At 39.1% G+C, this 12897-nt stretch overlaps 1 protein-coding gene across 6 annotated transcripts in view; it reads right to left on the bottom strand.

Moving 5' to 3' along the window:
• Positions 1-12296, bottom strand: part of CAMSAP2 (calmodulin regulated spectrin associated protein family member 2) — a 145732-nt gene extending 133436 nt beyond the window's left edge. For all 6 annotated transcript variants that reach the window (XR_012489056.1, XR_012489057.1, XM_074308722.1 and 3 more), the window contains exon 1: positions 11413-12296. Coding sequence is in view for 4 of the 6 variants with exons in the window: in XM_074308722.1 (XP_074164823.1) it covers positions 11413-11554 (142 nt within the window). In the remaining 2 variants the exon portion in view is untranslated. The remainder of the gene's footprint in view (positions 1-11412) is intronic.
• Positions 12297-12897: the final 601 nt, after the last annotated feature.

Here is a 12897-nt window from a genome sequence, read left to right as displayed (position 1 = left end):
TTTAGTGTTTAATAAATACTAAATATAAAAATGAGTATTTATAAAAAAAGAAGAAGGCAGTATATAGTATATCAGAATGGGTGCTGGACCTGGAATCAGAAAAAATCTGAATTCCAAATCCTGGCTGTGATGCATTTTATCTGCATCTTTTCACCTCCTTCTGCTTCAGTGTCCTTAACTGTTAAATAGAGATAACATTAGTTATTACATTCCTAAAGGGGAAGAATTTTTTTTTAACATGAACAACTCTAGAAATGATTTGTTATTAATTACTAATCTATCCTGATTATCTATCTCACCCATCTGACTATTCCTTCTTAGTCTCCTTTCCTGAATCTTCTTCCAGGTCAAAGCAACTAATAATGGATTGTCCTGAAGGACTCTGACTGGGGGACCTGTTTTCTTCTTCCTCCATACTATTTCTCTTGGTGATTTCATTGTTCTCTCAGATAAAATAATCACCTCTATGTTGCTATCTTTCAGATCTACTTATCTAGTCCTATTCTCCAGATGCCCACCTCCAACTATCTACTAGACATATGGAAATGGATGTTTCATACACTTCTAAAACTCAACATGTCCAAAAACTGAACTGAGTTTCTCTCCCCTAAAAGCCTCCCCTGTCTGCCATTTCCTATTATTATGGAGGGTATCACCATTCTCTCAGTCACCCAACAATAATTTTTGACTTCTTACTCTTTCTCCTTCTCCGAAATCTAGTTTGTCCTTGATGTTACTTTCAGAACATCTCCTGTATGTGTTCCCACCTTCTTTCCTCACACTGACAACAACCTGGTACAGGCCCTCATCATCTCATAGCTGGACTACTACCATAGCCTGTGGCCTGGTTTCTCTCCCTCAAGCCTCTTCCCCAATCAAATCCATTCTCCATTCAGCTATTAAATGAATCTTTCTAAAATGCAAATTTAACCATGTCACCTCCTCTATTTAAAAACTCCAGTGGCTCCCTATTACCTCCAGGATCAAACATAAAATTCTCATTTAGTATTCAAAGTTCTCTCACATTTCCAATCTTCTATACTCCTCCCATGTACACCCCAATGACACCGTGGATTCTCAAACACTCAAATGCCCAAACATTATCAGTGGTTGTCCCTCTCCCCATGCCTGCAAGTCTATTCCTGATTCTTCTCAATCCACAAATAAAAGTCCTGCCTTCCACAAGAAGCCTATCTTCTTAATACTAGTGCCCTCTCTCTATTGAGTATCTCTAATCAATCCTATACATCACTTGTTTATACACTGTTATTTTCATGTTATCTTCCCCAGCAAACTATGAGCTCTTTGACTGTGACTTTGACTTTTTGTTTTTTTTTTATATCCTCAGCTCTTAGCACAGTACCTGGCATATAAATACTAAATAAGCTTAGTGACTGATTTAGAGTTTTTTTCCTATCTCAAAATACTAAAATTGGTATGCATAGATATTTTATTTTAAAACAGAGACAATCTAAAGAACAGATTTCTTAAGGGACTTCTCCAAGAGAGGAAGGGAAATAAATGGGTTGAAAAGAAATAGAAGAAATATATAATTCAAAATGGCATCACAAAGGTAAGCATGTTTTAAAAACACACAAAGATGAAAAGGTAGTAAATAAGTATAAACAATCATTAATAACAATAAAGTATCAAATTTAATTGTTACTAATGAATCTATGCCACTAAAATATTAATTAAAAATAATTACCTGTTTTGTCTGCTAAACACCAACATCCCATTTACTAAAAGAAAAAAAAAGCTAAAGAATCTTGACATAGCATAAAGCAAGATAATATATACATAATATCTAAGAAAATAAGTATAGATCTCCTACCCCCCAAAACTAAGCATTATATTTAAATTCCTATAGAAAATTTCCAAATACAATAAAGAAAAAGCCCCTTCTGACGCCATGTCACCCTTTTCCCAAACTCCAAAAGCTTCTTTTTACCACTACTATCAAATAATATAAAGTACAAGGTTTAAAGCCTTTTACAACTTAGCTCCAACTTGTTTTAGTCAATAATCACTAAGTATTTATTAAATACTTAATAAGTAACAGGTATCAGATACTGTTGTCATCTACTAAATACAAAATAACCTAAGTAAAATACTAAGACATACAATCTAGCTGTATATGTACATATCTAAGAATGTGTGCAAATGTATATTCAAAATTGATACAAGAACATTTGAGAAGGAAAGCACGAAAAAGTTGGGGGATCAAGCTTTAAATAAAAAGTAGCATTTGAGCTGAGCCAAGGAGAAGGCACATTTCTGACATCAGGACTAACCACTGCAAAGATAAAGAGACAGAAGGAGACTAAAAGTTATATGTAATTGTAAGGGATTGAAACCTGAGATAAAAGGCATTTCTAATGTACAAGTTACATGAAGCCACTCAAGTTTACTGAGTGAGGGAGTAACATGTAAAGACCTATGTTTAAGGACTATCACTGTGGCAGTTATGTGGAGGATGGACCAAGGTTGGGAAAGATTTGAAGCAAGAAAAGCATGAAATAATGACAGGCTGAACTAAAGTGGTGGCTGAGTAAATAGAAGAGAATTTTCAAGATGTTGTGAAAGTACAAATGTAATGTGTACCATCTGATGAGATATGCAGGCTGAGCAAGAGGAACTGCAAATCTGGGTGACAAAGAGGACAGTAAAACCCTCAAAAAAAATTATATATTACTGTGCTTTCCATTCTCCAATCTAGTCTAACTAGCTTTCATGCTATTCCTTGCACATAACATTCCACTTCCTGCTCTATTTCTTTAAACGGGTTATTCCCCTTTCCTAGAATCCTACCCCAAGGTTGCAAGATACTTTCCTTCAACTCAAATACCACATCTTCTAGAAAATCTTGCCAATATTCATCCTCCCAGCTACTAGCACCTCTTCCACAAAATTTCATTATACACAATTTGTACTTTTATGTGTACATATCATCTTCTGGAATAATATACTCTTTAAGAAAAGGGATTGTTTCATGTTAGCATATTATAGGTCTGGAAGGGATGATTAATTTTTTTTAAGCCTTAAGTATTCTACTATACAATTATAATAAAATCTTAATAAACTACGGTAAAATATCTCTTTGTTTAATGGTGGGAAGCAAGTAAAATTCTTTGAGGAGGAAATAGATCCAAACTCCTTATTTAGCTTAACACACAGAGGCCCTCCAAAAATCATACCACCACAAAAAGAGACTGGGTTTCTCCCTCATGAGACATTAATATACTGGTCAGCAACAGTTTCTCCATACATTAATTAGTAAACCATGAACTTTTGGCAGACAGGATACTCAGTATAACTATCTCTGAATTTCCTAGAATACCTCTGGCCTTGCAATGCTTCACACATATTCAAAAAATATCATAGCCAATAAAATATCTATTTCTTTGGCATCTTGAATCTACTAGGCAAACAAGTGCTTAAATTAAGGGGGGAAAAAGTATTCGGTAACAAATGACTTTTTGTGCAATCAGAAACACTTAGAAAAAGTTACATGAACTAACTGATGCAGATTAAAGTGAGTAGAACCAAGAAATCATTGTACACAGTATCAGTAATACTGAATTGACTTAGCTATTTCATCATTACAATGATCCAAGGACAATTCCAAAGGATTCATGATAAAAAAGGTTTCCTCCAGAGGAAGAACTGTCTGAATATAGACCAAAGCATTCTAGTTTTCACTTTTTTTTTTTGTTTCAGGTTTCACCCCAAAAGTCACTAATATGGAAATGTTTTACATAACATATTTAACCTATGTCAGATTGCCTTCTATCTCAGGCAGGATGAAACAGAGTAAAGGAGCAAAGGAGAAAAGAATTTGGAACTCAAATTTTTTTTAAAAAATGAATACTAAATATCGTTTCTACATATAATTGATTGGGAAAGAAATAAAATATTATTTTTAAAAACAGCATTTAATGATCAAAAAGAGTCCTTAAAAACTAAATTAATTTCAAAAATAAACAGTTAAATATCTATTCTTTTCATAGTTTTCATGTAATTTACATTTCAAGTTTTCTGATCGTTGTTATCTAACTTGTTTTCATTTATGTTTTCAAACCTTTCTCTAATCTTTATATATAGGATTCAAGGGCTAAAAAAAGGCAGACAACTTTTGTTTTTAGGTCTGCAAGTAACAATATTTACTTCTATAGAGAAAAGATTTATTTAAGAATTAAAACAATTTAATCTCCATAATTTGATATTATTTCTTACTTTACTAATATTTTCCTAGCAGTTAACCCCCTTTCTGAAGTACTATTAAACTGTTCTTCATGGCATGAAGCCAAGAGTCTTTGCTATTAAAGACCAACCAATGCAGAAGGAAAATCTCCTTCACTTATTGTGCATAGTGATTCAGGAGATTTTTTTCAAGGATTGATGAGAAAAAAACAATATCTAGTAGCAACTATGGCCTGAGATCCTTTGGTGATGGCCACATAACAATAGAAAGAACAAGGGATTAGACTCAAAGGACTTGATTTTAATTCTGGCTCTAGTACTTTATTACATAATTACTTTTATGACCTTATACATATAACTTAGTCTCTCATACTCAGCTCCTCATCTGTAAAATTGGAGTAAGAGATTTAGAAGGATTAGACAACTCTGCAAATCCTTCCATTTCTAAATCCAGGAATAGTTCTTAATTTTAAGGGAGAGCCTGTCCAAAAGCACAGAGACGAAAAATGTCATCTATTAAATAGATCTATAACAGTATAATGTATAGCATTTTAATCAGCTTACAAAAAGGTGTGACCAGGCTGGATCCAGATGGAAGGTTTTAAATACCAAAGGAATCTTTTTTTTTTTTTTTTTTTTAAGGCAACAAAAAAATCACTGAAGATTATTGAGTCAGGGGGATGTCATGACTAGGACTATTCTCTAAGAATATTTAGGAGACAGCCTGGTTTGGTGAAATAAATACTGGCTGTAGAATGAGATAATTTCTGATAATTACTATCTATGTGATCTTAAACAGCCACCATTAGTCTCAGTTTCCTCATTTGTTTCTAAAAATCCTTTTCTAGTCTAAATCTATGATCACTTTGGTAGCTCTGTGAAAAAAGGAAAGGTGACTATCAGGAAGAAAAGGAAGTGACTATAATAACCTAGGAAAGAGAAGATGATAGCCTAGATGAATAGCTTTGTGATTACTGAGAAAGGAATGGACATGACTGAGAAGTATTATAGACATAAAACCAGTAAAAGACTTGTCAACTGACTAGGTATAGGGAAATGGAGAATTTCTTCATAATAACTTGTTCTTCTCTTAGATTTACCAGCTAGGATTTTTCAAGTCCTACCAAAGACTAGAACTTTTCTAGTTTTAACTGATAAACCCAAGAAGAGAACAAGTTTCCATGAAGAACAGTCCATTTTATACTGTGCCGAAACTGGGGGGGGGGGGGGAACTAGCATTTTACCACATTTGAAGAGATGATACTTTCTTTTCAAAAGGTTGTTAAGAATAAATCATACACCTAGATCAAATTGATTTTGTCAAAGAACTATTAAGAGAATTCAAAAAACACTTTTAAAGTATTAATGAACACTAAACCTCTCCCCTAAAGTGACAGCCTCCACTTTTTTCACTTGCTTCAGCCTCATCACTCAACTAATATGCTTTCTGAAGTTACAATCACAGAAACTCCATATCTTGTGATCTCTTCTCAGTCCTGACCTACCTTGACCTCTCTGAGCATCTGACACTGTCAACCACCCTTCCTTCTCTTCTCCTACAGGTTTCCATTACATTCCCTCTACTACTCCTATATTCTGTTTGACCTCCCTCTTTCAGTCTCTTTTGCAGGTTCATTCTTCAAACCCAGTTCTCTGACTGCAAGTGCTCTGTCAAGACTGTTCCAGGCCCCTTGTTTTTCTCTGTACATACTTTCTCAACACCCTCTTCAGGTTCCTATAATTTTAAATTATCTCTGTGCTGATGACTCACAAATCTATATGTGCAACCATAGTTATTTCTCCTGAATTTTAGTCCATATAACTATTTCAAAACTAGTTTCAAACTGAATGTCTAAAACAAAACTTACCTTTCTTCAAAATCCAAGTATCTTCCAAACTCCCCTATTTTTGTTAAAGGAACCAAAATACTTCTAGTCCTCTCAGGTCCATAACCTTGGCATTACATCCTCAACTCTTCATCTACCTTTCATCCCACATAACCAATTAATTGCCAAATTTTGCTGTTTATTTCCACGTCTTTCACACCTAATCCCTGCTCTCTACTCAGATAGATGCCGCCTTACTTCAGGTCCTCATTGCCTCTTGTCTAGACTACTGAAATAGTCTCCTATGTGGACTTTCACCACTCTAATCCATCCTTCACACAATCACCAAAGTGATTTTTCTTAACACAAAACATGTCATTCCCTTATTCAACTAATCTTTGGTTCCCTATTCCATCCAAAATAAAATATGCTATACTGGATCTCTACAGCCTTATACAACTTGGTTTCAACCTCCATTTCTAGTCTATTTATTAAACACTTTTTCCTTCCACATTCTACAGTCCATCCAAACTGGCCTTCTCCCCATTTTTACATGCGTTCTCTCTCAACAAACTTCATGCCTTGGCACAAACTCTCCTCCACTCTTTGCTCACCTCTGCATCACTGAATCACTGAAAGTAAGACTTTAAGATGCCACTCAATAGAACTAAGGGAACATTGTACACAGTAACAAGATTATGTGAAAATCAACTGTGATAGACTTGGCTCTTTTCAACAATGAGGCAATTCAAGACAATTCCAATAGACCTGGGATGGAAAATACCATTCACATTCAAAGACTGACTATGATTCAAAACATAGTATTTTCATCTTTTATTTTTTTTGTTTGTTTCTTTCTTTTTCATGGTTTTTTCCCTTTTGGTCTGATTTTTCTTGCACACCATAAATTTTTTTTTTTTTTTTTTTGTAATTGCATAATACCAGATTACTTGCTATTTTGGGGGAAAGGAAAGGAGGGAGAGATAAAAATTTGAAACAAAATCTTACCAAAATGAATGCTGAAAACTCTCTTTAGAAAACTAAAATACTATTGATAATTTAAAAAAAAAAAAAGATGCAGCTCAAGCAATTACGTTCTACATGAAACCTTCCAACTGTTAGTACTCTACAGAGCTCTCCCTCCTTAAGTACCTATACTTTACAAACTTACTTAATGCTAGAGTCTGAGGACTTGCCTATGAAACCCTGGACAAGTCACTTTAAAACACTCTGGATCTCAGCTAACTGATCTGCAAAATGAAAGGGTTAGGGAACAGACACACACACACACACACACACAGAGCCTCAGAAATTTCATCTAATTCTAAAGTCTTTTTCTGAGAAACCTTTCCAGCTTAATAGGAAGGACCTCCCAAAATAACTATTTACTGTTTTCCTGACCCATGAGCTTCTACCTTACAAAGGAAGGAAAAGGCAATTATTTACAATGTTAAAAGAGTAAGTAGGGAAAGATGAGTTGAAAAATTGTCAATTTTTCTACCATTGTTTATAATTTCATTAGTGTGCAGAACTGCAACAGGGATTATTTCTCTCATCCCTTTCTCTACAATTTCTAGTCTTAGACACTAATGGTATAAAATTACTTTTCCAAGGTTACAGAGCTAGAATGTGCCAAAAGATGAAATTGAACCCAGATCTTTCTGTATCTGAAAAGTCAGCTCTCTCTACTCTGCCACTATTAGAGTAGAAGGTTCCCACTGCTAACCTAAAGAGTCTCCATAAAGGATCAAGGCAGCTCATTTCCAGCATGAATAAGTTTTACTTGACCATTCTGAGAGCAAGACCAAAGTAACTATTTGCTCATCCAAACCTCTTTAGTGACAGTTAATGCCTTTTCTCTCACCAAAAGTCAAAACTATGTTAGAAAATTCTGCTTATGTCAGGCTTTCCCCCAATACATGTTGACAATAATTACTGTTTCACCTACAGAGCCACAGTGGGTTCAAGTGTACATTAGTGCCTCTCAAGATCCAGACCATTTTCTACTTACTAAGGCTAGGCCTTTTCAAATCCAAGGCAAAATTTTAAGTTTCAACTTCAAATATGTGCTAAACAGGATAAGAGTTTTAGGAATCAGTTTGTATTAACAAATATTTATGCTTTACAATTATGTTGTGGGGCATGTGGTATGAATATTATTTTTCCCTTTTTACAAATAGGAAACAGACTCAGAGCAAATTTAAGTGCCCGGCCAAGCTCAAACAGCTACTAATTGTTAAGTGCTAGGATTTAAACCTAGATTGTCTATTTCTATATGCTGTGCTCTTTCCACTACTCCATATTATTTCCTCCTCACCCCCCTTCCCCATCTCCCCCCCCCCAAAAAAAAACCAAGAAAAAATTCTCTATCCAATTTCTATTCTCCTCAAACTAAGGAAACATTCTCTTCATATTTCTGAAGCTTTAAAGTTTACAAAACACTGTTGAAAACAATTCCATGGGATATGTAGCATAAAAATTGCTATTCCCATTCTATAGTACTGTGTGAGGCAGATGCCAAGCCCAGTCTCCTACTTTTTAAGCCCAGCAATTCAAATGAAACAAGACCATCATTTTAAAGCCTTTTTAAGACTTAAAATCACTTTTTCAAAAAGTCTTTTTAAAAAGGAAAAAATATTTTAAGACTGATATCTATTTAATTTTATATCTATAAATTTAAGATTTAGTCTAGCCTGAAAACTACCCATCTGAAAACAGCTGCATTTGACAAAGTCAGGAAAAGAGTGAGAGTCTTAGCACTAAGAGTCAACTTCTGCATCTGATGCTTAGCACCTGAAGTCACCTATTCCAATCCAAACAAATAACTTAACTGTCCTCAGCAGTTATTCTTCTACTCTGCAGAATAAGAACACTAGCCTAAAAAACACCTGAGGTTCCCTTCCAGATCTAATCCTCATTCAGTTTAGATTTAAATTAGACTCTAAAACATAACAAGTGTTAACACATTCTGTCCCCCCCTTCATCTTTGAATACATTTCTAGAAATTCAACACTATTTTTATTTCAAATATAAATTCCACAATGTATATACCCTGTCCCACAAAGTCTCTGTATGTTTCTGCTTGCTTTTCTTGTTGCCAGGAAGGGTTCAATATGAGGTGAATGACTTGACAAAAACTACACACGAAACCTATTTTTTTTTAAAGAAATATAGTTGCATAAATCCGAATAAAAATGTGACTGCTTTATATTGCTTTTCTAATATCAAATTTTGACACTCTAGCTAAAGTTTGTACTGATTTATTCATCACTTAGAAAACTACTGTGTAAAAGTTAATTTGACTTGGAAAGACTATATATTATTTGGAAATCCAAAAGTGCAACTATAAATGTCATGCTTTGTTACTTTAAACAGCAAAAAAGGGCAAGTATTAACTATGATATTATATCTAGGTTATATTGTAACACATTTAACATGTATGGGATTAGCTGTCATCTAGGGGAGGGAGAAAAGGGAGGGAGGGGAAATTTTGGAAAAATGAATACAAGGGATAATGTTGTAAAAAAAAAAAACTACTCATGCAAAAAAATTATAATTATAAATTATATATAATTATAATTATAAAATTAATTTTTAAAAAGTATTAACTATGAAAGGCACATTAAAGTAAAATTTTATTTTTAGTAAATTTTGATGAAATGATGTTTTTAACAGACATCTTTTTTTCTCCATATATATAAATAAAAAATAAAATTAGTGCTGGCAAAACCAATAAAGTGTGAATCACAGTCCATTTCAAAACTAGATAAAGCATGTCTTCTAAGACCATCCCTATACTTAACTCATCTAAATATGTAGGGATTGAAAATCTTTAGCTCAAGTTTAAGCAGTAAAATTTCTGCAACTTCACCCTCCCCCAAACCTTACCTGTTGTAGAACCCTCAAAAATGAACACATACAAATCAGAACTATTTTAAACAACTTGCTTTTCAAACTGAGAAAAGTCATGAACTTTAAAATTCTTAGTAAACAACTTACCTTGAAACACAAAAGTTTTACTAAGTACTTCCCAAGAAACAAGGCCATAAGACTAGTTTTACAAGTATCATACCTCTTTTCTTTAGATGAGGATCAAAGTTAGTTGTCAAATGCCAGGATTCAACCTAGTTCTCCTCTGATTATATATAAAATCACTCTTTTTCATTGCTAAGCATCTTTATATGAAAGATGAGAGTTCTTTACACATTCTTTAATATGCATTCCAAACTGGAGCAGTTGCAGAATTCTAACTGGAGGATCTTGACCCCACGCTTTGGGAAAATGGGATGAACTATGTGATAAACAGCTGACCTTTACAAAGCATTTAAAAGTGCTACAGACATTACCTCATTTGAGCCTCAAAACAATCCCACAAGGTAAGTTCTTCTTACCTTGAAGAAGAAATGTCTTCTGACATTATTTATTCTCATTTTATGGATGAGGAAACGCAATACACGAATTCTGGCTCTGAGCTACCTGTGTGACCTCAGGAGGTTATTTTACCTCCCTTCGAAGTCAAATGGAGGGGGAGGTTAAATGAATGACTTCCAAGAAACTTTCATCTCTAAAGCTCTGATCCTCCTATAGTTGTCCATGTTCACATAACTAATACATTTCTGAACCCAGTCTGAAGCGGGATGCGGACAAGTCCAGCATTCTACTAACTATACTATGTTGCCATACCATCCAAACCAATGCACCCCTGGACTCTAAAATGACATTTTCATAAAGACTTATCAATCAACAGAAAACATTTAAGGGGTGGGGGACTGCATTACTGCCAGAGAATTAGAGAGGTCATTCTCTAAAGTCTCAAATTCCAGATTGCTGGCATCTCATTTTGCAAAATCATCAAAATAAGGTTCGTGGTATGGACTCTACAGAATGGAACAAAAGAGGCGCTCCCGACAATACTGAATAATAGAGAAGTATTTCTAGAACTACCCTTCTGTCTTACCTTGCCTGAATGGCTGCCACCTCACAAATGTCAAAATCAATGCCGTACTTGTGCGCCACCCACCCTCCTCTTAAATGGAAGAAGATAGAATTCTGGGTGGTGTAATCATAATTATGAGTGAGGGAAAAAATACTACTCGATGCAAATACACACACCCAGAGCTGGCCAAGGAATAAATATGGATTTTGCTTTTAAGAAGAAGTCAGAGCCCGCAGGACCTCCGACACCGGGATCTGGTCTTTCTTTGTATGCCGAGTCCGGGGGGCACACAGCTGACTGCTGCTTTCACTTCATTTCCCCATCACCATCTCCTCCCACAGCCTCCAGTCATTCGGGTTACTTAGCCGGGTAAGACCGGGGGACAGACAAAAACCGGGAGAAAGGACCGACCACGGAAGCAGCCCCGCAGCCACCAGCAGCCCCTACCTGTTCCGAAGGCTTTCGCCACCAGCCAGGCCAGATTGCAGGCGATCTTGGCCCTGGAGAAATCATAATGGTCAAAGGGCTTGATGGCAGGAACAATGAAGGTCTTCTTCATCTCCCTCGGGTCTGCGGCGGCATCCCCCATCTTTCCCGGTGGCTGCAGGGCTAGTCCCGCTTCTCCCCTCACATGGTCGCCGGCTCCCCGCCCGGGAAAGATGGAGAGAGGTGGACACGGGAGGAGGAAGAGGAGGGGTCCGCGCGCTCTGGCGCTTAATCAGCCGGTCCGAGCCGGGGCGGAGAGCCGGGCGGCGGCCGAGAACCTCAGCTGTGCAAGCTCCGGGCCGGCTTCCTCCCGCGGCGCCGCCGCCGCCGCCGCCCCTGCATAGGACTGGCACGGAGCGGGGTCTTTCGCGGGCCGCCCTCGGAGGTTCACGCGCGGGTCCGTGCGGGGCTGGCCGGAGAGGGGGCAGGGTCTGCCTGGGTGCTCTCGCCGCCGTCGCCTCCCTCTTTGTCTGCCCTCAGCCGGCCTGAGGACGGAGCGGGCCAAGGTGGGGGAGTGGGAGGCCCCGGAATCGAGTGCCCCCGAAGGGGGCGAGGGAAGGGGTGAAGGGAGATCTTAAAAATCACATGGTGGAGAAGAAGCTGTCGTTGCCCTCCGAGCCGGGCCGGGCCCCGGGCGGCCCCGGGTTCGCGCGCGCCCCCGCGCGCTCCCTGAGGGGGCGGGGAGGCCCGACGGGAACCGGGGCGATGGGAGCGGGGAGGAAGAGGAGGGGGAGGAGGAGGAGCAGGAGGAGGACCGAGGGAGGATGGATGTGCAGGGGGGGCCGGGGATGGTCGCCCACCCGGCGCAGCTCGGCCCGGCCCAGCCCGGTTGAGACTCCCGGAGACGTCTGGGCGGAAAGGCGAGAGAGGTGCCGGAGCCCCGGGCCCGGGCCCGGCGGCTCACGAGGCAGGCGGCCGCCCCCGTCCTCCTCCCCGCCTCCCCGGCGGCCCCGGCCGCGGCCCCGGCGGCCCCCCGGGCTCGTGCTCGTCCTCCTCCCCAGCGGCTGTCGCAGGCTGGGGCGGGGAATGCCAAGCACCCTGGCGGGGCCGCCTCGGTCACTCAGACCCTTGTCCTCTTCGCTTTCGCCTTCTGGCTTCTCTGTCCCCTTTCCCTCCTTCTCCTCCTCAGGATGGGACTCCCCTTCCTCCGCCGTCGCCGCCGACGCCGCTGCGGTTTTCCTGCTGCCGCACTAGGTGGAGGAGCGAGCAGATGCGGGGCGTGCGCATGCGCCCTCTCCTTCCCGGCCTCCTCGCTTCCCCCCCTCTCCCTCCCTCCCTCCCTCCCTCCCAGGATCGCTAGCTCCAGCCCACCCAACTTCGCCCCCTCCCCCTTCAACCACCCCACCCCCTGCGCCCCGCCCTCGCTTCCCTCTCCTCCCATTGTGATCCTGGGCCAAACCTGCCCAGGCTGACTGAGCATGCCCAGCCCTGCTTAGCCTCTCGCTT

Source organism: Sminthopsis crassicaudata, chromosome 4 (assembly GCF_048593235.1).
Source record: "Sminthopsis crassicaudata isolate SCR6 chromosome 4, ASM4859323v1, whole genome shotgun sequence".
Classification (NCBI taxonomy): Eukaryota; Metazoa; Chordata; class Mammalia; order Dasyuromorphia; family Dasyuridae; genus Sminthopsis; species Sminthopsis crassicaudata.
This window is presented reverse-complemented; position numbering and strand designations above follow the sequence as displayed.